This window comes from Herpailurus yagouaroundi, unplaced genomic scaffold (genome assembly GCF_014898765.1).
Source record: "Herpailurus yagouaroundi ecotype Mexico unplaced genomic scaffold, PumYag 185, whole genome shotgun sequence".
Lineage (NCBI taxonomy): Eukaryota > Metazoa > Chordata > Mammalia > Carnivora > Felidae > Herpailurus > Herpailurus yagouaroundi.
In genome coordinates, this window is record NW_024412416.1 from 5,964,995 (window position 1) to 5,987,640 (window position 22,646).

Sequence of the window (22,646 nt, forward strand, 5' to 3'; positions counted from 1 at the left end):
ATAGATACATACATACACACACACACACTATATATACACATACATATATATATGTGTATATATATGTATTTTTACTCAGTAAACCCTTGATTGATGACACATAAGGATAACTCTTCTTATTCTTTAGCCATTCTTTTTTTTTTTTAAACCATTTTTAAAGACTTTACAGTATAATTAACATACAACGTTATATTAGTTTCAGGTGTACAATACAGTGATTCAACAATTCTATACATACTCAGTGCTTGTCACTCTAAGTGTACTCTCAGTCCCTTTTACCTATTTCACCCATCCCCTTCCCTCTGGGACCCACCTGTTTGTTCTCTGTACTTATGAGTCTTTTTTGTTTTCTTTTTTTGTTTGTTCATTTGTTTAGTTTTTTAAATTCCACATGAGTGAGTGAAATCATATGGTATTTGTCTTTCTCCAACTGACTTATGTCACATCACATTATACCCTCTAGATCTGTCCATGTGGTTGCAAATGGCAAGATCTCATTCTTTTTTATGGCTGAATAATATTCCATTGTATATACGTACCACATCTTCTGTATTGTATCCATTCATCTATCAGTGGACACTTTGGTTCCTTCCACACTTTGGTTATTGTAAATAATGCTGCAGTAAACACAGAGAGGTACGTGTATCTTTTTGAATTAGGTTGGTTTTTTTTTTTAAATGTTTATTTTTGAGACAGAGAGGGACAGAGCATCAACGGGGGAGGGTCAGAGAGAGGGAGACACAGAATCTGAAGCAGGTTCCAAGCTCTGAGCTGTCAGCACAGAGCCCGACGTGGGGCTCAAACTCACAGACTGTGAGATCATGACCTGAGCCGAGGTCGGATGGTCAACCGACTGAGCCACCCAGGTGCCCTGAATTAGGTTTTTTAAATATTATTTGGGTAAATAGTAGTGGAATTACTGGGTCATGTGGTAATTCTATTTTCAATTTTTTGAGGAACCTCCATACTGTCTTCCATAGTGGGTGCACCATTTCGCATTCCCACCAGTGGTGCACAAGGATTCCTTTTTCTCCGCATCCTCACCAACACTTGTTTCTTGTGGTTTTGATTTTAGCTCTTCTGACAGGTGTGAGGTGATATCTCAGTGTGGTTTTGATTTGCATTTCCTTGATGGTGAGTGATGTTGAGCATCTTTTCATGTGTCTGTTGGTCATCTGTGTGTCTTCATTGGAGAACTGTTCATGTCTTCTGCCCATTTTTAAATGGAATTATTTGTGTTTTTTTTGGTGTTGTGTAAATTCCTTATATTTTTTGGATACTAACCCTTTATTGAATGTCATTTGCAAATATCTTCTCCCATTCAGTAGGTTATCTTTTGATTTTGTTGATTATTTCTTTTGCTGTGCAGGAGCTTTTTATTGTGATGTTGTGCCAGTAGTTCATACTTGCCTTTGTTTCCCTTGCCTCAGGAGACATCTCTAGAAAAACGTTGCTATGACTGATGTCAGAGAAATGAATGCCTGTGCGCTCTTCTAAGATTTTTATGGTTTTAAGTCTCACGTTTAGGTCTTTAATCCATTTTGAGTTTATTTTTTATTTATTTTATTTTATTTTTTTTTTTTCAATGTTTATTTATTTTTGGGACAGAGAGAGACAGAGCCTGAACGGAGGAGGGGCAGAGAGAGAGGGAGACACAGAATCGGAAACAGGCTCCAGGCTCTGAGCCATCAGCCCAGAGCCTGATGCAGGGCTCGAACTCCCGGACCACGAGATCGTGACCTGGCTGAAGTCGGCCACTTAACCGACTGTGCCACCCAGGCGCCCCTTGAGTTTATTTTTGTGTATGATGTAAGAAAGTGGTCCAGGTTCATTCTTTTGCATGTGGCTTCCAGTTTTCCCAGCGCCATTTCTTGAAGAGACTTTCTCCCGTCGTATATTCTTGCCTTCTTTGCTGAAGATTGAGTGATCATATAATCATGGGTTTATTTCTGGGCTCTTTATTCTATTTTCTCTTGACCTGTGTGTATGTTTTTGTGCCAGTATGATAGAGTTTGATTACTATAGCTTTGAAGTATTTCTTGAAATCTGAGATTGTATGTGATACCTCTGGATTTCTTCTTTCTCAAGATTGCTGTGCCATTTGGGATCTTTTGTGGTTCTGTATGAATTTTAGGATTATTTGTTCTACTTCTGTGAAAAATGCTGTTGGTGTTTGATAGGGATTGCATTAAATGTGTAGATTACTTTGGGTAGTATGGCTACTTTAACAATATTTATTCTACTGAGAAAACCATTTTTATCATTATTACCACCCAGCTTATTTGTGCTGGATTTTTTTTTTAATTTTTTTTTTTAACATTTATTTATGTGCTGGATTTTGTAGCAAATGGCCAGATTGTCTAAAGAATATCTGCATAACATTTCTTTCATGTTTCAAGAGGTGAAAATAACTGTAAAAAGTTAACTACAAAGATACACAAAATGACACAGAAAATCCTTGTCTGATATTTTATCCCACCTGCAGCATTTATATATTTGAAAAGTAGAATTCATGAACTAAAAATTACTGTCCTGTTGAGTTTAATGGAAGATTTAGCCTGATTACAAGATTAACACCAGTATCACTGATTTGATATTTACCAAAATTGATGTTTTTTTCTCTTCCTCCCAGCTTTATTGAGGTATAATTGACATGTAGCATTGTTTAAGGTGTACAGTCTATTCGGGGCGCCTGGGTGGCGCAGTCGGTTAAGCGTCCGACTTCAGCCAGGTCACGATCTTGCGGTCCGTGAGTTCGAGCCCCGCGTCGGGCTCTGGGCTGATGGCTCAGAGCCTGGAGCCTGTTTCAGATTCTGTGTCTCCCCCTCTCTCTGCCCCTCCCCCGTTCATGCTCTGTCTCTCTCTGTCCCAAAAATAAAATAAACGTTGAAAAAAAAAATTAAAAAAAAAACAAAGGTGTACAGTCTATTCATTTGATACACTTACATATTGCAAAATGATTACCACTGTAATCACCTCTTATTGCATCACATAATTGCCATTCTTTTATTAGTGAGAATTGTATTTTTCATTAAATTAAAATCAATGTGATACCCACGCAAGCTAGAATGCTCTTTGGTGAACAAGGACCTGAAATCCAAACAAGAAGTCTGTTAAGTCCCACACTGTAAAAGTGTGATCTTTTTCAAACTGAATCCATTCCTTGCATTGAAGATGTGAAACTCAGCCCCATTCCTCTTTATGAGTGGGTTTATGATCTTGCCATTTCATACTGAACATCTAGATTTCCAAATACAGTTGACCCTTAAACTGTGCCAGTCCACTTATACATGGGTTTTTTTCAATAAATATAGTACAGTACCGTAAATGTATTTTCCTTACTTTTTTTTTTTTTTTTTTTTTTTTGAGAGAGAGAGTGAGAGCAGAGGAGGAGCAGAGAGAGAATCCCAAGGAGGTTCCACGCTCAGCGTGGAGCCCAACACAGGGCTCGATCCCATGAACTGTGAGATCATGACCTGAGCCAGAATCAAGAGTCTGATGCTCATCCAGCTGGGCCACCCCGGTGCCCCCTTAAGATTTTTTTTTTTTTTTCTTAAAAAAAATTTTTTTTTTAAATTTTTTTTTTCAACGTTTATTTATTTTTGGGACAGAGAGAGACAGAGCATGAACGGGGGAGGGTCAGAGAGAGAGGGAGACACAGAATCGGAAACAGGCTCCAGGCTCTGAGCCATCAGCCCAGAGCCTGACGCGGGGCTCGAACTCACGGACCGCGAGATCGTGACCTGGCTGAAGTCGGACGCTTAACTGACTGCGCCACCCAGGCGCCCCCTTAAAAAATTTTTTTAATGTTTATTTATTTTTGAGAGAGAGAGAGGCAGAGTGCAAATGGGGGAGAGACAGAGAGAGAGGGAGACACAGAATCCTAAGCAGGCTTCAGGCTCTGAGCTGTCAGCACAGAGCCTGATGTGGGGCTCGAACTCACGGACTGTGAGTCCGTGACCTGAGCCCAAGTCGGATGCCCAACCGACTGAGCCACCCAAGTGCCCCTCCCCTTATGATTTTCTTAATGACATTTTTTTCTCTAGCTTTCTTTGTTATAACAATGCAGTGTATAATTCATATAACATACAAAGCATGTGTCAGCTGACTGTCTATTGGTAAGTCTTCCAGCTACTAGTAGTAGCTATTAGAAAAAAAATTTTTTGGGGGGGCGTCTGGGTGGCTCAGTCGGTTAAGCGTCCGACTTTGGCTCAGGTCACGATCTCATGGTCCGTGAGTTTAAGCCCCACGTTGGGCTCTGGGCTGATGGCTCAGAGCCTGGAGCCTGCTTCCGATTCTGTGTCTCCCTCTCTCTCTGCCCCTCCCCCGTTCATGCTCTGTCTCTCTCTGTCTCAAAAATAAATAATAATAAAAAAAAAAACAAACGTTAAAAAAAATTTTTTTTAATGTTCATTTATTTTTGAGACAGAGGGAGACAGAGCACAAGTGGGGATGGGGCAGAGAGAGAAGGAGACACAGAATCCGAAGCAGGCTCCAGGTTCTGAGCTGTCAGCACAGAGCCCGACACGGGGCTCGAACCCATGAACCATGAGATCACGACCTGAGCCGAAGTCGGACGCTTAACCGACTGAGCCACCCAGGCGCTCCTGATAGTAGCTATTAGTAGTTACATTTTGGGGGAGTCAAGTTATAGGTGGATTTTTGACTGTGCAGGAAGTGGTGAGGGGTGGGCAGCACCCCTAAGCCTTGGTTTCTAGAGTCTACCGTCCTTCCCATTGCTTAAAGTCTTGGAGCTTTCTTCATCAGCTGAGCTGTATCCAGCCTCATCTTCACTCGTAATATTGCTTAATTTGCTAAGCTTGACATTTTGGTCCTTGTTTTCAAAATTCAGTTTATTCCATATTTAAGTAGGCTGGGATTTGTCCCTTCTTTTTTGTCTTGCTGAGGTGTCTTCCTTTCTCTTGTTCAGCCGGTTTCACTGGGTTGACAACTGCTAGGTTGTAATAGCTAGAGAAGGCGATTCTGATCTCTGCCAGAGTGTTAGTTGGGGCTCATACTTGAGCCATAGCTGTGTGAGGACTCAGGGTAGCCCCCCTTTTATGCACAGCTTCGTTTCCCTGGTCTCGCTTACCTGGGTCAGCCGCAATCCAGAAGCAGATGATCCTTCTCCTGACTTACCGTCAGGTCAGTAGCAGCTGAACGCTGGTCCCGGTGCCTACGCGTTCACCTCCCTTCCTCTCCTTGTGTAGGCACTGTGTCATCTCGCATCCTCAGAAGGGTGAATACAGGACAATAAGAGAGAGAGAAGGACCACATTTATCTAACTTTTATTACAATATATCCTGATTGTTCTACTGTATTAATCTCTTAGAGGGGCTAATCAACAAAGTAAACTATCATAAATAGGTGTGTATGGGAAAAAGCGTGGCGTATGTAGAGTTGGTTACTGTCCATGGTTTCAGGCATCCACAGGCTCATGGAACGTACCTGCCGTGGATGAAGGGAAGCTTTACTGTCCTTGCCAACAGGGCAGCAACACAGAACAGAATCTTGAGCAACTGCGGCTACTTCCTGTTTTTGTTTTTTAGCTATTTCCTCTTCTTGCTGTTGTTGTCATTTCCAACCTCTGCCTTTTCCGTCCTCTGGCTAAAGCTTTTTGTGCATCCACTGCTATTTCTGCCTCAAGAGACGTACAGTAGGAGTCTGGCTTAAACTTTTGCTGACTTTTCTTGGTTTTTCTGTTTTCTTCTTTCTGTCTTGATGTTTCCTCCTATGCTGCTCCGGCTTCTACCCGTGTCTTGGTCCTCAGCAGGGGCTAGATCTGATCTGCAGTGTTCTTCCCTGCTTCCGGATCATGGTTCTTCCTCTCTGACTTCTCTTTCTGTTCCTGGATCAAGATATTTCCACCCCCGACTTCTACTATGATGATGCCTTTAATGACTTAGATCTTGAGTGACTTCTGCCTCTTGATGACCTTCTTCTTTCTTTGCATTTGTATCTGTCCTCACCATTTTCATATGAATTTAGTCACTCCCTTCCTCTTTGAGAAGAATGGTCTTTGTCATTATGTTCCTCAAATCTGTGTTTCTTAGAGGATTTTTTTTTTTTTAGTTTCACGTCTTACTATTTTGCTGTCCGAGTCTGCCGCATCTTCGGTTTCTTCATGCGTTAGCCTACCCTTTGCTTCGGCTCTGGCTCCTGCACTTTCTTCTTACGTTATCTGACTTTTATTTTCTTTCCCTCTTGATCATGATCTTGAATGGTGATATTTTGAGGTTCTAGGAGAAACAGATACATCCGACTCCTCTTTTTTGATCTTTATCTGGGGATATCTTTCCTGGAACTATTCGATCTCATTCCATGTTACTAGCCTGTGTGAGATCCCCATTGTTATGACTAAGTTGTGTCCCCCCCAGGTTTATATGTTGAGGCCCTAACCCTCCGTGTGACTATATTTAGAAATGGTGCTTTTACAGACATTGTGGTTAGATGAGATCATAAGGGTGAGGCTCTGACCCCAACAGTTGGCATTGTTCTTATAAGAAGAGGAAGAGACACCTTCCATGTGCACCAAGGAAAGTCCCTTCAGAGACACAGTGAGACGGTGGCTCTTTGTGAGCCAGGAGGGGAGCCCTCATCGGGAACCAGTCCTGCCAGACCTTGATCTGGGACTCTGGCCTCTAACATTGAGAAAATAAATTTCTCTTTAAGCCACATAGCCTGTGGTGTTTTGTTATGGCAGCCCCAGGCGACTAATACGCCAATCTTCATGTCATTAACCCTCTTTAATAAAAACGGCGGCCGAGAAATATGGTCTGTCTTTGTTCTGGGCATCCTACTCCAGAGTCCCGGCTGCTGGGGCAGCACTTATGACAATACCAGCCACCCAGAAGCTTCCCATAGACTGACTAAATCCGCTCCCGTGAGAGACACGTGAGTGGCACAAAAGGAACCTGCCATTGCTTTTTTTAGTTTGCTTTTTACATTTAGTTCTGTAAAACCTGTAAGGTGCTCTTATGTCTGTACTGAGACAGGTCACTACCTTTAATTTTCCGCCGAAGGACAGCCGTGTCTCCTGGCACTGTTAACTAGTGCATGTTTTCCCCACCAATTTAAAATACCACGTTTGTCAAAAATTGTGTATTCTTGACATGAGAGGCCCCGTGCACGATGAAGGGTCCCCACACCTTGCAGGGCAGGGAAGAGGAGCGCGCATGGGTAATAGACGCAGAGGGAGAGGGAGAGGGTTCGGTGGCGCCAACCCCTAGAGGCCGCGTGAACGCGGTGCCGGTTGTGGGAGCTCGTCTTGGAGGCAGGCTGGCCACAGCAGGAGGCAGGGACACTCACAGACTGCTGTGGCTTTCATGGTTTTGGTCTTCCTAGAACATCTAAAAATATTACACACAAAATCAACTTTTTACTCTAATTTTCTCAAACTTCAAAACCCAGAGTGCCCAGGACGTGTCCCCGTGCTTCACTGGATTTCTCAACAGTGGCTTTATAGCGCCGCTTGTCTGAAATTCTTGGAGTTTAGAATTCAAGACCATGGTAGATTTTATCATGATTTGCTTTTCAACTTGGTCTGTTGAAGTTCACAGAAAGTGGAAAACTTGTTAGAGAATTCATTTTTGTTCAGAATTGGATAGAATTCTAGAGCCAGCATTGTTCAGCATTAAGTCAAAAGCCCACCTTTGCTTTTTACAGAAGGTGTTACTTTATTTAAGAGATAGATACGATGCATTTTAATCTACGTTTATCTTAGTTTATAGCAGATTTTGTATGAATTTTAGCTTCTTAACAAATTTCCAAAACTAGATTATGCCTTTGACAATAATGAAAATTATTTACCACTTCTTGGGGAGAAGGATGTATTTTCTTATACACTGGTATATGTTTCAGTATTTTATATTCTGTCCCGTTTTTTAAATGTTTATTTTTGAGAGAGAGAGCGAGCATGAGCAGGTGAGGGACAGAGAGAGAGGGAGACCGAAGATCTGAAGCCGGCCCCATGCTGTCTGCACAGAGCCCAATATGGGGCTCGAACCCTCAAATCCTGAGATCATGACCTGAGCCAAAGTTAGCGACTTAGCCAACTGAGCCACCCAGATGCCCCTATATTCTGTCCCATTGATCCATACTTTTGTTTCTACCTTAGTTTTATACTATTTTAATGACCAAAGTTTTGCAGTGAATTTTTTGAATTTTATTTATTTTGAGAGAGAGAGAGAATGAGAACAAGTGGGGGAGGGTCAGAGAAAAGGAGAGACAGAATCCCAAGCAGGCTCTGCACTACTAGTGCAGAGCCCGACGCGGGGCTTGAACTCATGAACTGTGAGATTATGACCTGAGTCAAGATCAAGAGTAAGATTAACTGACTGTGCCACCCAGGTGCCCCTGCAGTGAATTTTGATACCTAGTAGGACTAGTCATTCCTTATCATGGTTGTTTTTCTAAACATCTTGGCGGAGTATTTTCACATTTTATTTTCTGTTAAGAACTTGAGACTTTGTTTCATTTTTTTTTTTTTAAGTCCTCCTGAGACCTTCCATGCTTCCAAGTTCATTTTTTTCCTTGAAAACTAAGGCCATATGTCTATATACACAGGGACAGGAGAGGAAACACTAGCAAGAAACTTCTCGAAAGGAGCAAAGAATATGGATATTTGGTAATTGACTTGGCAAGTCCAAGGACACCACATCCTGGGCCAGCAGTAGGAGCTGATGGGCAAACTGCTACATGCTGTGGGTGCCTCACCCGGCCCAGAGCGGGCAGCATCGTGCTGGGTGTAGTGTGGAGGGGGCAGGAAAAGCTGTCTGAGAACAGTCAGATCCCTGAGTCCTTCCTTTCCCAGCTCCAGTTTTCCGGTTTGGGGGCCACCAGAGAGTTGCCGGCGCAAGTCAGGGCGGTGAAATGAATGTGTGCCTTGTGAATGTTGTATGCTAACTTCCTAGCCCTTTCCCGCCACTCAGCTCCCGAGTTTCAGGTAGCCAGTCTTACAGCCTTTAGGCTGGAGATTGTCACATTTGTCTGGGAAATCTGATCAATCTGAGGGGACAGAAGAAGAAAGCCTAAGTGGATGAAGGGGAGGATCCCCAACAAGTAGCTATGATTGCAGAACTGCCAATCGGCCTTTTATTCTTAGGAATAAAAAAACAAAGGTAATCAGTGATCTGAGGAAAGCCTCTAACATGGAAGATCGAGACTAAAACCGACAAACTCTAAAAGGCAACGTAAGGTAAATAGAGCCCATACAAAGAAAGGAAAACAGTAAAATGAGCAAACCCCTGTCTTGAAGCCACCGGGAAATCAAACAAATAAAAACAGGCTGCTAAATCAACAAGAAACACAGAACAAAATGATCTCTTAGAAATTAAAGATCTGAGCAAAAACTGGAAGAGAAAAGGTAAGAGCATAAGGAGGTCCAGCACCTCAGGAGAAGCAGCCCCAAAAAGGAAGATTAGGAACATGGAAGCGGGGAAATTCTCAGCCAAATTACTTGATACAGTTTTCCCAACCTGAAGGTCTTGAGTTGCTGGATTGTAAGGGCTCACCGAGTGCCTCGCACCTGGATAGAAAACACGCCCTAGTTCAAGAATGTTATCCTTGCTGGGAAAGACTCAGCCTCTGATAAAAATGTAGTGCCGTTACGAAATTAGCATACGTGTTTTTTGGCACACGTGTGCATTTCTGTTGGGGACGTACCTAGGGTAGAATTGCTGCTGTAATAGATAATGATGTCAAGTAGTTGTCCAAAGTGGTGAGAAACAGGATTTCCATTTATGTCACTCTATGCCCCGTCAGAAGCTGAAAATCACTCAAATGTCCCACCTGTAGGAGATGGATGAATATTTCTATGCTGTCCTCTACGGCAGCGAATATGAACAACGAATTTTATGGCACACAGCAACATGGAGAAGCTCCCCAGCACCGTTGAATGAGAGAAGTCAGACAGAGTACTTGTTGTGTGACGCCATCTGTGTAAGTTCAAAGACAGGAGTCAGGATGGCGGCTACCTTTGGAGGGGCGTGAAGGGCGCGGCTAGAGCTGGTGATAGTCCACGCGGTATCCGGATGGTGGTCCCTTACGTGATATGTTCATTCTGAAAATTCACTAAGCCGTACTCTTCTCATCAGTACCCTTTCCTGTTATATTAAGAAGTTAAAAACCTAAAGTTGTGAGCTTGTTAACAATTCGTGGAAAGGTGTTTTGAAGTTCACGTTCACTGAAACGAGCGGGACAGACCCATAGCAACACCGAAATAAGGAAATTTTGTTGTGGGTACAGGTGGAGGCTCGGGGAAAGGACACAGTACTGCACGTAGTTGGTATTTCAGTTTGTTATTTTTCTATGTAAAGTAGCATCTGCTAAAGGGGGAAAGAAAGCCCCACGTGTCTGCTGGTTGTATTGCTGTACTGAAAACAAGATTGACCTGGTCTAGACTGTGCCCTCTCAATTTGGGATAGTAGGACGATTGCCTAATGCTGGTAGTTGTTTTGTTTATTCTGAAATTCATCATAAGGTAAACGGTATCACGACTGCCCCCCTTTACTTTCAAATGTGACATTGACGAAGATGTGACTGTGTTCTGATTTCTTTTTCTGTTTCTCCTTGTTTCCTAGGTTTTTGTGGAGACCCTGGATAAGTGTTTTGAAAATGTTTGTGAGTTGGATTTGATCTTCCATATGGATAAGGTACCTTCTCTCCCTGAGCAGGGTTGCCAGAAAACTATCTGTCTCTACACCTTCCTGTTCTTTCTTGGGGCTTTTTACTCTGGGAGTAGTCCCAGAACCTGTTTCATTTAATAACTTGAGTTTAATAATTTTGGGGGTATTTTGCTAAGATCTGCTATTAGTTTTAACACACAGGTGATTATTACCGGGCCTGTGTCATTGTCCATCTTGACCTGGACAGCCTTCTTGGTATAGGGCAGTGATGTCACGGTGATGACTGGCTGATGGCCACACCAAAGGTGAGAGAAATTGCTTTGTGTGGCTTGTGAAATGAGTTCCCTAGGCATAATCCAGTGACACAGTGAAGCTTTGGAAGAATCATGACACAGGGTCTTTGACCTAGCTAGCAGAGTTTATAATTTTCCCCAAGAGTAATAGAGTGACTCAGACATCAGTAATACAGTTAGAGGTCAGGTGATACTCAGTAGGGAAGCTGACTGTCAGGCAGAATTGAAGTACAAAGTACATGTCCTCAGACTTGTGCTGCCAGCATAATTTTGACATGGTCTGTGTCCTCATGTGCCAAATTCAAGGTGAGAGATAGCCAGCAAGGGAATAGAAACTGCCACATTTGTTTTATCCAGCGGGGCTCATGCCGTACCCAGTGCCGTTCACCTGGCGTATCTTAGTTGTGCTTGATCCTGGTTTCCTTCAGCGGGTTGTTGTCACTGTGATTCATGGCCCTTGGAGAGAGAGAATGATTTTTTATAAGACAGCTACTCAGTGCTAAGCCGTGATCCTTTATGAATTTATTTTTATCACAACGAAGTAGTTGTTTTCAGATCCCTCATCGCTGGCATTGCCATCTGGAGGCCTTTCGTGTCATTTTCCAGTAGGATCTTCAGTCTCTGTTCACTCTCCCAAGATTGTCGGATGACACTTTCCAGACAGATGTGGTGAGTGCATTCTTAAGGTTGGATGTTGGAACGGAGTGAAGTTTTCTCTCTCAACATCTGGCTTGGCTCCACAGCTCCAGGGGAAGCCTGGTACGAGAGAGTCACAGAACCCCATTCTTGCTGTAGATACTTGACTCGGTGCTCCCTGATAGGCTCACGAGGCCCCCGGAGCTCATTGGTGCTTTGGATGTGGTCGCTCTCCCTTTTCATATGAAAGAATCTTAGACATTTCAGAGACTCTTAGCCCCCTCTTTGCAAGCATTTAGAGCTGCTTTAAGCTTGTCAGTTGTTAAAGGTGCCGCTATGTTGTAATTTCTCTTGAGAACCACAGTTCAGATCCGTCTCCCATCTATACCAGTGGGTGTGGCTTTCAAAGGAAATAAAAAGTCATAAAAATGTTGTTCTTTCTCCTATGTCTTATCTTCAGATAGGTTCCATAAAGTAATTTGCTGCTGCTGCAGATTTCTTTTATAGTTGATAAAACTGTCTATTTTTAGTTGTTCACCAAGTGCTGATGCAAGGGGTCAGCATCTCCCCCTCCTCCCTTGAAGAGTGTCTGAAGGTGTCTTCCAGCAGGTACCTTTCCTATAGTGAGGTTTCAGGCTTGTCTTTGCCCTCAGGTAGAGCAGCTGCTAATTCAAGTTTGTCTTCTGCATATAGGTGGAAATGGTCTTTTTACTCAAGTAGGCAAAGCACCTTGAACTCCATCCTTCGGAACTGAAGAAGTTTTTCTCTGCCTTAAGTCTCTTCACCTCTTCACCCCTTCTTCCTGCCTTAAAGGAAGTGTGTTTCATTCCATATGTAGAGCCACATCCACTTCCTGTCTCTACCCAGCATACACCGTGATCTCAGTGTCACCTCCTCTTTGAGGGGCCTTGATTTGTTCCTTCCCCTGTAATTCCAGTCTCACAGAGCACGGCTCTTCCCGCGTTTTAACTGTAGTCTCATCTCCATACACTTGCACTAAAGGTAAACATCTTGAGTGCGTGACTTACGCCCAGCCTCCCATTTCTACTTCATCTTTTCCCTTCCTGGAGCCCTGGGGCCTGCTTTTCACTCTTACCCAAAATTCACTGGTGATTTCCTGCTCTCTTTTGCCAATATCACCTTCTGTCGTGTTCGTGCAGGATTTGAGGCTGTGGATCCTTCCATGGTGCGCTGCTGTCTTAATCCTTTTCCACCTTTGTTTCTGTTACATAGAACCTTTCTGGCTTCTCTCTTACTCTCTTCCCACCTTCTGTCACTAACTTAGGTTTGTCATCTCTTCCCTCGCTCTCCTCACTCTCCTGTTTGGATCCTAGATTGTATCCACTTTTCAGTGTAAATTATCATCTGTCTGGATAATTCCCAAACTTGTCATTTCTAATCCAGTGTGGCCTGAGTCCTGTCCCTGTCTTTCCCGCTACCAGATGGCACCTCTTCCTCAATTCATTCCAGCCGCTTCTTCCCCAGAGCCAGATGCGGCATGTGTCTCCCGAAAGCCGTTTCCTCTTCCAGCCTCCCTTTCCCAGTGCTGCCTCCATCCTCTGTCAGATACACTCAAAACCTCTCCTCCCTCTTCTTTGCCACCAGTAGCCAGTCGGTCACTAAAACCTGTTGCTTCTTCCTGTAGACTTCTTATATCTGTTCTCACCAGTTACTCACGTTTGGCCCACTTGTCTTTATATCTCTCTCTAGACGTACATACTTTTCTTCTTGACCCATCCTGACTTCTCATCCCTAAGTACTTCAGCAGGTATCTCCTCAGAACAAGGAAATTGTCTTATGTAACCCATTGTGCCTAGTTCTCTAATTAACATAATTAATTGCGCCGCCTGGGTGGCTCAGTTGGTTGAGTGTCCAACTCTTGATTTCAGCTCAGGTCACGATCTCACGGTTCGTGAGTTCAAACCCTGTGTCAGGCTTTGCGCTGTCAGCACGGAGCCTGCTTGGGATTCTTTCTCTCCCTGTTCTCTCTCTGCCCCTGTCCTGCTTGTGCTCCCCCCCTCAAAAGAAATAAACATTAAAAAAAATAATTAACTACAATGTAATTAACATATTTAAAATTTAACACTAATAAATACCATTGTTCAGTATACAGTTCATATTTAAGTTCTTCACTTGTCCCACTTAACATCCTTTATATTTTTCAGTCAGATTCTGACTGTAGGTCAAGTGCTATCTTTAAGTTATAGTGCCTCTTGATGTCAGTTATGCCTGACAAGTTTTCTAACCTTATTTCCTCTTCTTTCTTATTGATCCTGCCCACTGGAATTATATATTTTTTCCTAAACCACCCTTTAGACTAACTGCTCCCTTGAGCATAGACCATTTTTGGTCACCTTGACCTCCTAACCAGGCATTCACAGCTGTCCACAGTTGTCCCTTTTCTATCTTAGTCTTCCTTACCAGTACTTCTTGCGGGATACCCCTGCTGCAGCAGACTGGACCAGTCTTAGTCACGTTGTAATTCCTGCTCAGAGCCTCGGCCTGAATTGCCTTTCACATCTTTTTGTAACTGAATCCAGCCTGTCATTCAGGCTCAGCTCGAATCCTACCACCCTAGTAAACTTGACCTCATCACCTTGGCCCATCATCATCTCTGTGGGTCATTTATAGTGTTGTTTATGGCATTATGTGCCTTGGTTTATGTAAGTTTGTGCGTGTTCCCTACTTGATTAGACCGTCCTTATCTTTGTGTTTGTCCTTGTCTCCCTCACTGAACCCAGCGTGGTACCTGTTGCTGAGTGAGGTGGTCTTCACGTGAGCATCACCAAAGAGTTCCTAGGTAACTAGACTCGTGAGGCTGCTCATGCCTTAAACTGGGTGAAGTCTGGCTGGGTGAAGTCTGATTTCACAGTCTCTGGGGGTAGTCTTCAATCCAGACCGTGCCATATGGAGCTTATCTTGCCAGGGGCGATTGGTTCCCTGTGGCATCGGAGACCCCCAGCCCCGGCTCGGTGTCACCATTGAGTTAGGTATCGATGTTCATTGCGGTGAATTGAGTTTTGCTCAAAGAAAACCATGTGGGCAGCCTAACGTTTTGATCTACCAGTGCCTCACCACCGAAGCTGGATTGGGCTCTCAGTTGGGGCGCTCAGCGTTCGGTCATCAGAGTCACAATTCAGTGGCTGTATCAAGGGAATTATCCATCCTTTTTATAGATTTCAGTTTGTAACCGGCAGTCTCAGCACAGTTGCAACATATGCTTTGGGGTGGGTCTGAGGCCAAGAAACCTCATAGTATGGAATTTAAAACTCTCTGCTAAGTATAGGCTGCTGACATGGGAAAATGCTGAGGGCTGAAAATTGGAATGAACTGGTGAGCCCAACATGAAAGGATCATAAATGTAATAATGGACAGTGCTTATTAAATGGCCCTTCTGAGGACAGAGCTGTGATAACAGAGCTCGTTAAGGCCCTCCACACCCTAGTGACGTTAAGGCTCTCCACACCCTAGTGACACTGAAGCTGGTATCCTGATTGCTAGTCCCCAGGAACGCAAGAAAGAGTAAGGGACACATATTTTGTGTGTTTTTAGTGATGAAGGAGTTGCGGTTTGGGCACAGAAGAAGAAGACATTCTGTTTGAGTTTTAGTGCTTGAGAACATGCCAGTTGGCGTGCTGACCATGCCTGGCTACCTGTTTCTTTCTGGATATGCCCAAGAGAGAAGAGGGGGAGCCTAGGCCAGCCTTTTGTTTCATCGTATCCTGAGCCCTTCCCTGCTGATGCTTGATAAGAATTTTGTGGCAGAATATTTTTCAGAAGCGCAATATCTTATCCTTTCAGAACAACGGACAGACTAGCAGTGATGATTTTTAAAATCTTTAACTTCACTATACTTTGTTTAAAACAAACAAAGAAAAGCTAAGACTGCGCCAAACTACACTTAACATCTGCTGCAGTACACATTCTCACTTTCTTTACCCGAACTTGCACTGCCTTGGTGCATTGTGGTCTCATCGGTGGTCTCATTGTCTGCCGCTTGAAATTACAGAGAGCCTTCTTCCTCTGTTTAATCATTCCTTATTAATGGTTAAGGGCATTTAGGAGGACAGTGTACACAAAACAGCAAAATCCGACCTTTAGAAGTATCTGTTATCCTGCCTTTTCAATAAAACCTAGTGTTTGTCAAGATTGTAGTCAGTAGCAAAGCTTATGACTAATTATATTACTTGGATATGTTACGGATAAAACAAATTGTGTATCACTTTGATTGTTGATTTGTAGGTGCCCTGAAAGGTTAGAATTGAGGCTCCATCCTACTGTTCTTGCTGTTATCCTTTATGATGCAGGAGAGGATTGGACTACTCTTAAGATAAAACCCAGAATTTCTTGATCCCTAGTTGAGAGCCCTTTGCCAGGCTTGACGTTTGTATCAATCTAGGTAGAGGAGGTAATATAGAACCCCCAAATTCTAGTAGCTTCTGTAGCAGCAGGGTTTATTTCTCATTCATGCCATGTGATCATTGTGGTGTCTCTGTTCACTGTAGTCACTTGGGTGTTCAGGCTGATGAAACCCTCCTCAACATGTACTTCCACCTGGGCGTTTGTGTCTTGGCTCTTAAAGCGCCACACCCCACTGTGCTCCCACTTCATTGGTCACAGCAAGTCACATGCCTACACCTAAGTGGCTAGGGGAGTGCATTCCTACCATGTGCTCAGGATTAGGGGGAGCCTGAAATTGTTTTCAGAATTACTGATGACTACCACATTTTTTTCATTTATTTATTTATTTGGTTATTTATTTTAAGATTTTATTTTTACATAATCTCTACACCCAGCATGGGACTCCAGCTCATAACCCTGAGATCATGAGTCACACGCTCTCCCGACTGAGCCAGCCAGACACCCCTTTTCATTTATCTTTAAGAGGAAAAGCTGACATTGGCTTCAGGTTCGCTTTACAGGCAGGAACTTAGAAATTTCAGTGTCAGAAAAACAGAGGAATGCTTGCGTAAGAAGGAAGCATGGTTGAATCTTGGAAAAAGACCTCTCGTGTAGCAGCCTTTCGGTTTCTACTAGAATTTATGACATTTGGGGGTACCTGGGTGGCTCAGTCGGTGAGGTGACTGACTTCGGCTCAAGTCATGACCTCACGGTTCGTGAGTTTGAGCCCCACATTGGACTCTGTGCTGTTGGCATGGAACCCTTTTCAGATCCTCTGTACTCCTCTCTCTCTGCCCCTCCCTTGCTCGTTCTTAAAAGAAAAGAAAAGAAAAGGAAAGAAAGAAAGAAGGAAGGAAGGAAGGAAGGAAGGAAGGAAGGAAGGAAGGAAGGAAGGAAAAAGAAAGACAGACATTTATATCCCATACTTCTCATGAAGTCAAGGTGACTAAGAAGTTAAAATTCCTTAACAGAATAAATTGTTTCCATTATCTGGGAGACAGGTACATTCTTCCTTACAGAGACTTTCCACAAATCATCTCTCCTTACCTGGGCTCTGGGACCAAAAGTACTAATGTCTGTTGAGATTTTTTTTTGGTCTTTTTTTCCCTCCAATGATTATCAGACAAATAATAAATGTTTGTTAATAAGAAGGACACTGTATTAGATATGGAGATACAAAGACGGAAAAGACAAAAGCCCTACCTTCAAGAAGCTCATAGTCCCAGCTAGAAGGATGGGTCACATACAAACATTCCTTGGCCTTGGAGTAAGCCACATTTTTGGAACAGATGCCATAAGTTGAGTCTAATTTCTCAGTAGGCATGGTATTATATAAGGGAGCTCTCATCTTGCCCTAGTCATCGAAGTGGTCACAGGCACTGCATTTAGTCACACATATATAGTATATCTGCATATTGTACATCTTAAAAAAAATTTTTTTTCAATGTTTATTTCTTTTTGGGACAGAGAGACAGAGCATGAACGGGGGAGGGGCAGAGAGAGAGGGAGACACAGAATCGGAAACAGGCTCCAGGCTCTGAGCCATCAGCCCAGAGCCTGACGCGGGGCTCGAACTCACGGACCGCGAGATCGTGACCTGGCTGAAGTCGGACGCTTAACCGACTGCGCCACCCAGGCGCCCCATGTACATCTTAAAACTAAGGTGTATATAAATTATTGATCTAGAATAATATAGTACCGAATTGCAACTTCTTTTATTTAATGATACGTGATCAGAGGTGGAGAAAGAAGAGTGAGACTTTGAAGAAATGGCTGTTTCTGAGGCTGGCCTCTGAAACGGAGGTGGGCGGGATAGATGGTAGCCCATCTGTGCTTTAGGCTGATCGTCCGGGGTTCTCGGTGTGGGAACAGGTTACACAGCCCAGTGAGTGCAGTGACCTGTGACCTGTGCTGACTTGTAATGACATGAATGAGGCTGGGTGAGTAGCACAGGTGTGATGGCCCAGAGTCAAATAATTGGGGGAAAACACCAGGAATTTGAGGTAGACAATCAAGGCTAGCGGAGAGGAGCAGTGAAGGCTGTATAAAGTCAAGAGCAGCCATCAAGGGAAGGGAAATTAATGTCGATTGGCAGCTGCCAAGTGCCGGGCACTGTGGTGGGTACCTCACGCCCAGTAACCTTTCCTAAAGGAGGTGGTAATAGCCCCGTATGACAGATCAGCAAGCCGAGGCTCAGGCTGAAATGCCTGAAATGTTAAAAACCCACTGTCTTTGCACTGAATCTCAGAATTTGAGAATTTTAAAGCATGAATAATATGATAGATAAGATAGGTAGAAATTTATAGAATTTGTCCATTTCTGTTTTCCAGAACCAGACTTCTAGGAGACAGAGCAGTGTAGGTAGTGAAGGTAAGGTGAAGGATGGGGAGGAACATGTGAACATTAGGGGGGACTTGGAACCATGCGTAAACTCATCTCGAGCTAGAGAGGGTCTGCCATTGGAGGCATTATTGACATTTTGGGTAGTGCAGTTTTTCATTGAATTGCTGGTATTTAGCATCCCTGACTACCCTCTACCACATGCCTGCGGGGCCCCTGCCTGGTGCATGTGCAAACGCCCTGCAGGGTGGGAGCAAAGTTCACAGGAATTAATGGCACCCAGGCTGTGGAGAGCCCTGTCCTCTTTGGTGCTGGGTCCAGTGAGCATTTCCCGGTGCCCTTCTCCCCAAGCAGTTTCCATACCTCTTCACTCTTAAAGTACTCTTCGTTCCTCGTTCCCGTGGCATCCATTCACCTGGTCTTTTATCCACCTTTCTGGCCATTCCATCTGGCCTTTTGGGCTTCTTACCTCTTGTTTAAGCCCCCCCTCTCTTTTCTTTTAGACGCTCTCTTCTTAGGAAGTCTCACACAGTCGGGGCGCCTGAGTGACTCAGTCGATGAGGCGTCTGGCTCTTGGTTTCGGCTCAGGTCATGATCTCACGGTTTGCGAGTTCGAGCCCTCCGTTGGGCTCTGTGCTGACAGTGCGGAGCCTGCTTGACTCTCTCACTCCCTCTCTGCCCCTCCCCTGCTCGCACTCTCTTTCTTAAAATAAATACATTTTAAAAGAAGAAAAAAAAGGAAGTCCCACACAGTCATCTGTCTGCTCGTAATTTCTGAATTACCAGCCAAACACACTTCAGTTTGAACTCAGTTGTATCCGAAACCGAACCTCATTTGTATCCAAAACCCTGCCTCTCCAAACTGACAATTCTGACTCACTCTTCAAAGAAGTTAGTCTTTGAAACCTTTCTGACATTCCTTTCTCCACCCATAGACTGAAATAGGTATATTGGTCTTGTGCCCCCCAGTGCCCCTCAGCTACTTTTGCCACTGCCCTTAACACAGTGTGTTGTGGGTTTTTGGAGGGTTTTTTTGGTGGTTTTTGTTTTTGTTTTTGTTTTTTTGTTTGTTTGTTTGTTTTTTTGCTTATGTACCTGGTTAAGCGCACAGACTCTACGGCCTATGTAGTTGGGCTTGAATCCTGGTTCTGCCACATAGGAATTGTATGACTTGTGCCTTAGGAACTTACATGTGGACAGGGAATCGTGATAGCACCTAGCTCATATGGTGGTTGTGAGCATTAAATACCTGGAAAATGCTTGGAATAGGGCCTGTACATAGTAAGTATTTCATTCTTTTGTTTGTTTGCCACTTGCACACCCAATAATATTATTAAGGTAGGGATCAGACTTTCTTGTTGACCACTGTGGATCTGGTTGTAACACAGTACTTGGCACAGACTGACTACTCAGTTATTTTTGAATTCGTTTATTCATCCACTCTTCTAGGTGCTTGGGAAACAAAAAAGTTCTGTCTTCACGAACCTTGTACCTAGTAAGGGGAAACAAAGTGTACATCAGGTGATGATGAATGCAGGCAAGAAAATAAAGCTGGCTAAGGGTTGGGGAGATATGGCTTGATACTTTATATAGGGTGGTTAGGGAAGAAGGCATCTCTGATAAGATGGCATGTGAACAAAAACCTGAAAGAAATAAGGGAAGTGAGAAAGATGTGGCTTTCTGGATAAGAACATTCTAGGTAGATAGGATAGCAAGTACAAAGACCTGGAGGCCAATATGGCTGGATGGAAGTGTGGAACGTGGGAGGTACAGTTGATCCTTAAACAGCACAGTTTTGAACTGTGTGAATCCAATTATATGCAAGGTGTTTTGTTTTTTAATAAATACAGTACCATACTATAAATGTATTTTCCTTATGATTTTCTTTTTCTTTTTTTTTAAGTTTATTTATTTATTTTGAGAGAAAGTAGCAAGTAGGGGAGGGGCAGAGAGAGAGAGAGAGAGAGAGAGAGAGAGAGGGAGAGAGAGAATCCTGCATGCTTTGCGCTATCAGCACTGAGCCTGACATAGGGCTTGATCTCATGAGCCATGAGATCATGAGGTGAGATCATGACCTGAGCTGAAGTTGGGAGTTGGACGCTTAACCAGTTGAGCCACCCAGGCTCACCCAGCCACCCAGGCATCTCTCCTTACGATTTTCTTAATGCTTTCTTTTTCTAGCTTACTTTTCATAAGAATACAGTATAGAGTACATGTAACATACAAAATGTGTTTTACTCGACCATTTATGTTATCGATGAAGCTTCCAGTGAACAGTAGGAGTTGAGTTTGAGGAAAGTCAAAAGTTCCATGCAGATTTTCGACTGTGCAGGGGTACAGGGCAGGGTGGTCAGTGCCCTAAGTCCCAAATCATTGAAGAGTCATCTGTAATAGAAGTTGAGATAGGGGTGGGGAAGAGGTTCAGATAGGTCCTTATAGATCACTGTTACAGAAGAAATTAGTAAGAGTTACTGCCTCTGGGGAGGGGAACTAGGTAAGTGTAGGGACTAACTTTTGAGAAATGTTATACAGAAAAAGATGAATATGTGATTTCACTCATATGTGGAATTTAAGAAACAAACCGGATGAACATAGGGGAAGGGGAGAAAATAAAAAGAGGGAGGTAGACAAACCATAAGAGATTCTTAAATCAGAGAACAAACTGAGGGTTGCTGGAGCGGTGCTGGGTGGGGGGGATGGGCTAAATGGTTGATGGACATTAAGGAGGGCACTTGTTGGGATGAGCACTGAATGTTATATGTAAGTAATGAATCGCTAAATTCTGTTCCTGAAACCATTATTACACTACATGTTAACTAACTGATTTAAATGAAATTTAAAAAAAATAATAATAGGGGCGCTTGGGTGGCTCAGTCGGTTGAGCGTCCGACTTCGGCTCAGGTCACAATCTCACCGTCCGTGAGTTCGAGCCCCGTGTCGGGCTCTGTGCTGACAGCTCAGAGCCTGGAGCCTGCTTCGGATTCTGTGTCTCCCTCTCTCTCTCTGCCCCTCCCCTGTTCATGCTCTGTCTCTCTCTGTCTCAAAAACAAATAAAACATTAAAAAAAAATTTTTTTTTTAAATAATAATAATAAACAAGAAAAGAAATGTTATATACCATGTACATACATTGCCTGCCTGTCATCCTGTGTCTTTAGGCCCACTGCACTGAAGGGTACAGGCAGTTCTCTCTCTACACAGCTTTATTGCCTAGCACGGTAAACATTAAGTGCTCTCTGCTGTTCTAAGGCAAAGTCTGAGCTTAAAGCCAGATAAATTGATACATGGTCTGTAAATTAGCCCCTTCACTCTAACCTGGGAACTATGATTAATGGCCAGAGCACACGTGGGGAGGGCCAAGGGAGTGGTGTGCAGAGTTAGGGTAATGGCCCAGAGTGTGCTTTAGGGTACATTTATGAGTCTGAAAGCAGATGGGTCTGTGAGCTTGGAAAAAACAATACATTTAATTCTCAGTCGTTGTGAAATCTTTGTGGCCTTATCTGTTTATGAGCTCCAGAATTAAGGTTCGCATTCTGTGGAGAACAAATGTTGAACCTGTTTGTGACGTCAGCCAGGTCTGTACCCTGGTACCTTGAGACATTTTCAGCAGCTATGGCAGAGGCATGCTTGGGCCCACCCCCGCTGGTTTAAGTACCGAGACCACTGAAGAACATCATCCTGTCAAAGCCAGGAGCGGAGCACTTGCCTTTTGTTGGCCCAGTCATGACACAAGTGCGGCCATTTAGATTTTCAGAATCCACATACCTGAATTCGCCCTGTACATATCATGTGTGATGCTGGTTATGGAAGCCTCTGGAAGGTTCTCTGCCGACTGGGCCTGACCCCTTGGGCCTTAAGACTGCTGTTGCTTTTCCTGCCTACCTAGTGAGAATGATGGGTCTACCCCCCACATCTCAGCCCCGGGCACCCTGCTGCCTTTTCCTGTATGCGCGCCCCCTTGAGCACGCGTATGCTCTGATCTAGGTGGGCGACACATCTGCGTTTCATTCTGACCTAGCTCAAGGCTGTTTCCTGGAATGTGTGACCCCACTTCACCTGGGTGACCCGCCACCACGCCAGTCCATTCATTTTCTCCCCTTGGGTCCACCCCTTTCCCACCTGCCCTTCATTCGCTAACCTCTGCACCTGATGTCTTCTCAACTTCCCCAGCCTGCCATCGACATCGACTTTCTTCAAGGCCTGCAGTCTCAGGGATGTGGGCTTTACCTTTGAGCCCTAAGGGTTCACCAGCTGGTGTCAGCTCTTCTTCGAGTATTTTCTTCAGGTCTGCTTCTCCCTTCCCTCCCCTCCCCTCCCCTCCCCTCCCCGCCCCTCCCCTCTCCTCCCCTCCC

The 22,646-nt window shown here is 43.9% G+C and overlaps 1 protein-coding gene across 9 annotated transcripts in view; it reads left to right on the forward strand.

Annotated features, from left to right (window-relative positions):
* AP3S2 (adaptor related protein complex 3 subunit sigma 2) overlaps positions 1-22,646 on the forward strand; it is a 60,661-nt gene that overhangs the window by 14,438 nt on the left and 23,577 nt on the right. For 2 of the 9 annotated variants that reach the window (XR_005796158.1, XM_040493652.1), the window contains exons 4-5: positions 9,796-9,939; positions 10,581-10,652. The exons of 1 other annotated variant lie outside the window; for it this stretch is intronic. Coding sequence is in view for 5 of the 8 variants with exons in the window: in XM_040493652.1 (XP_040349586.1) it covers positions 9,796-9,939; positions 10,581-10,652 (216 nt within the window). In the remaining 3 variants the exon portion in view is untranslated. Of the gene's footprint in view, positions 1-9,795; positions 9,940-10,580; positions 10,653-10,813; positions 11,453-11,473; positions 11,593-18,285; positions 18,326-22,646 lie in introns of those variants that run through there. 6 more of the 9 variants (XR_005796160.1, XR_005796159.1, XM_040493656.1 and 3 more) reach the window with 6 other exon arrangements.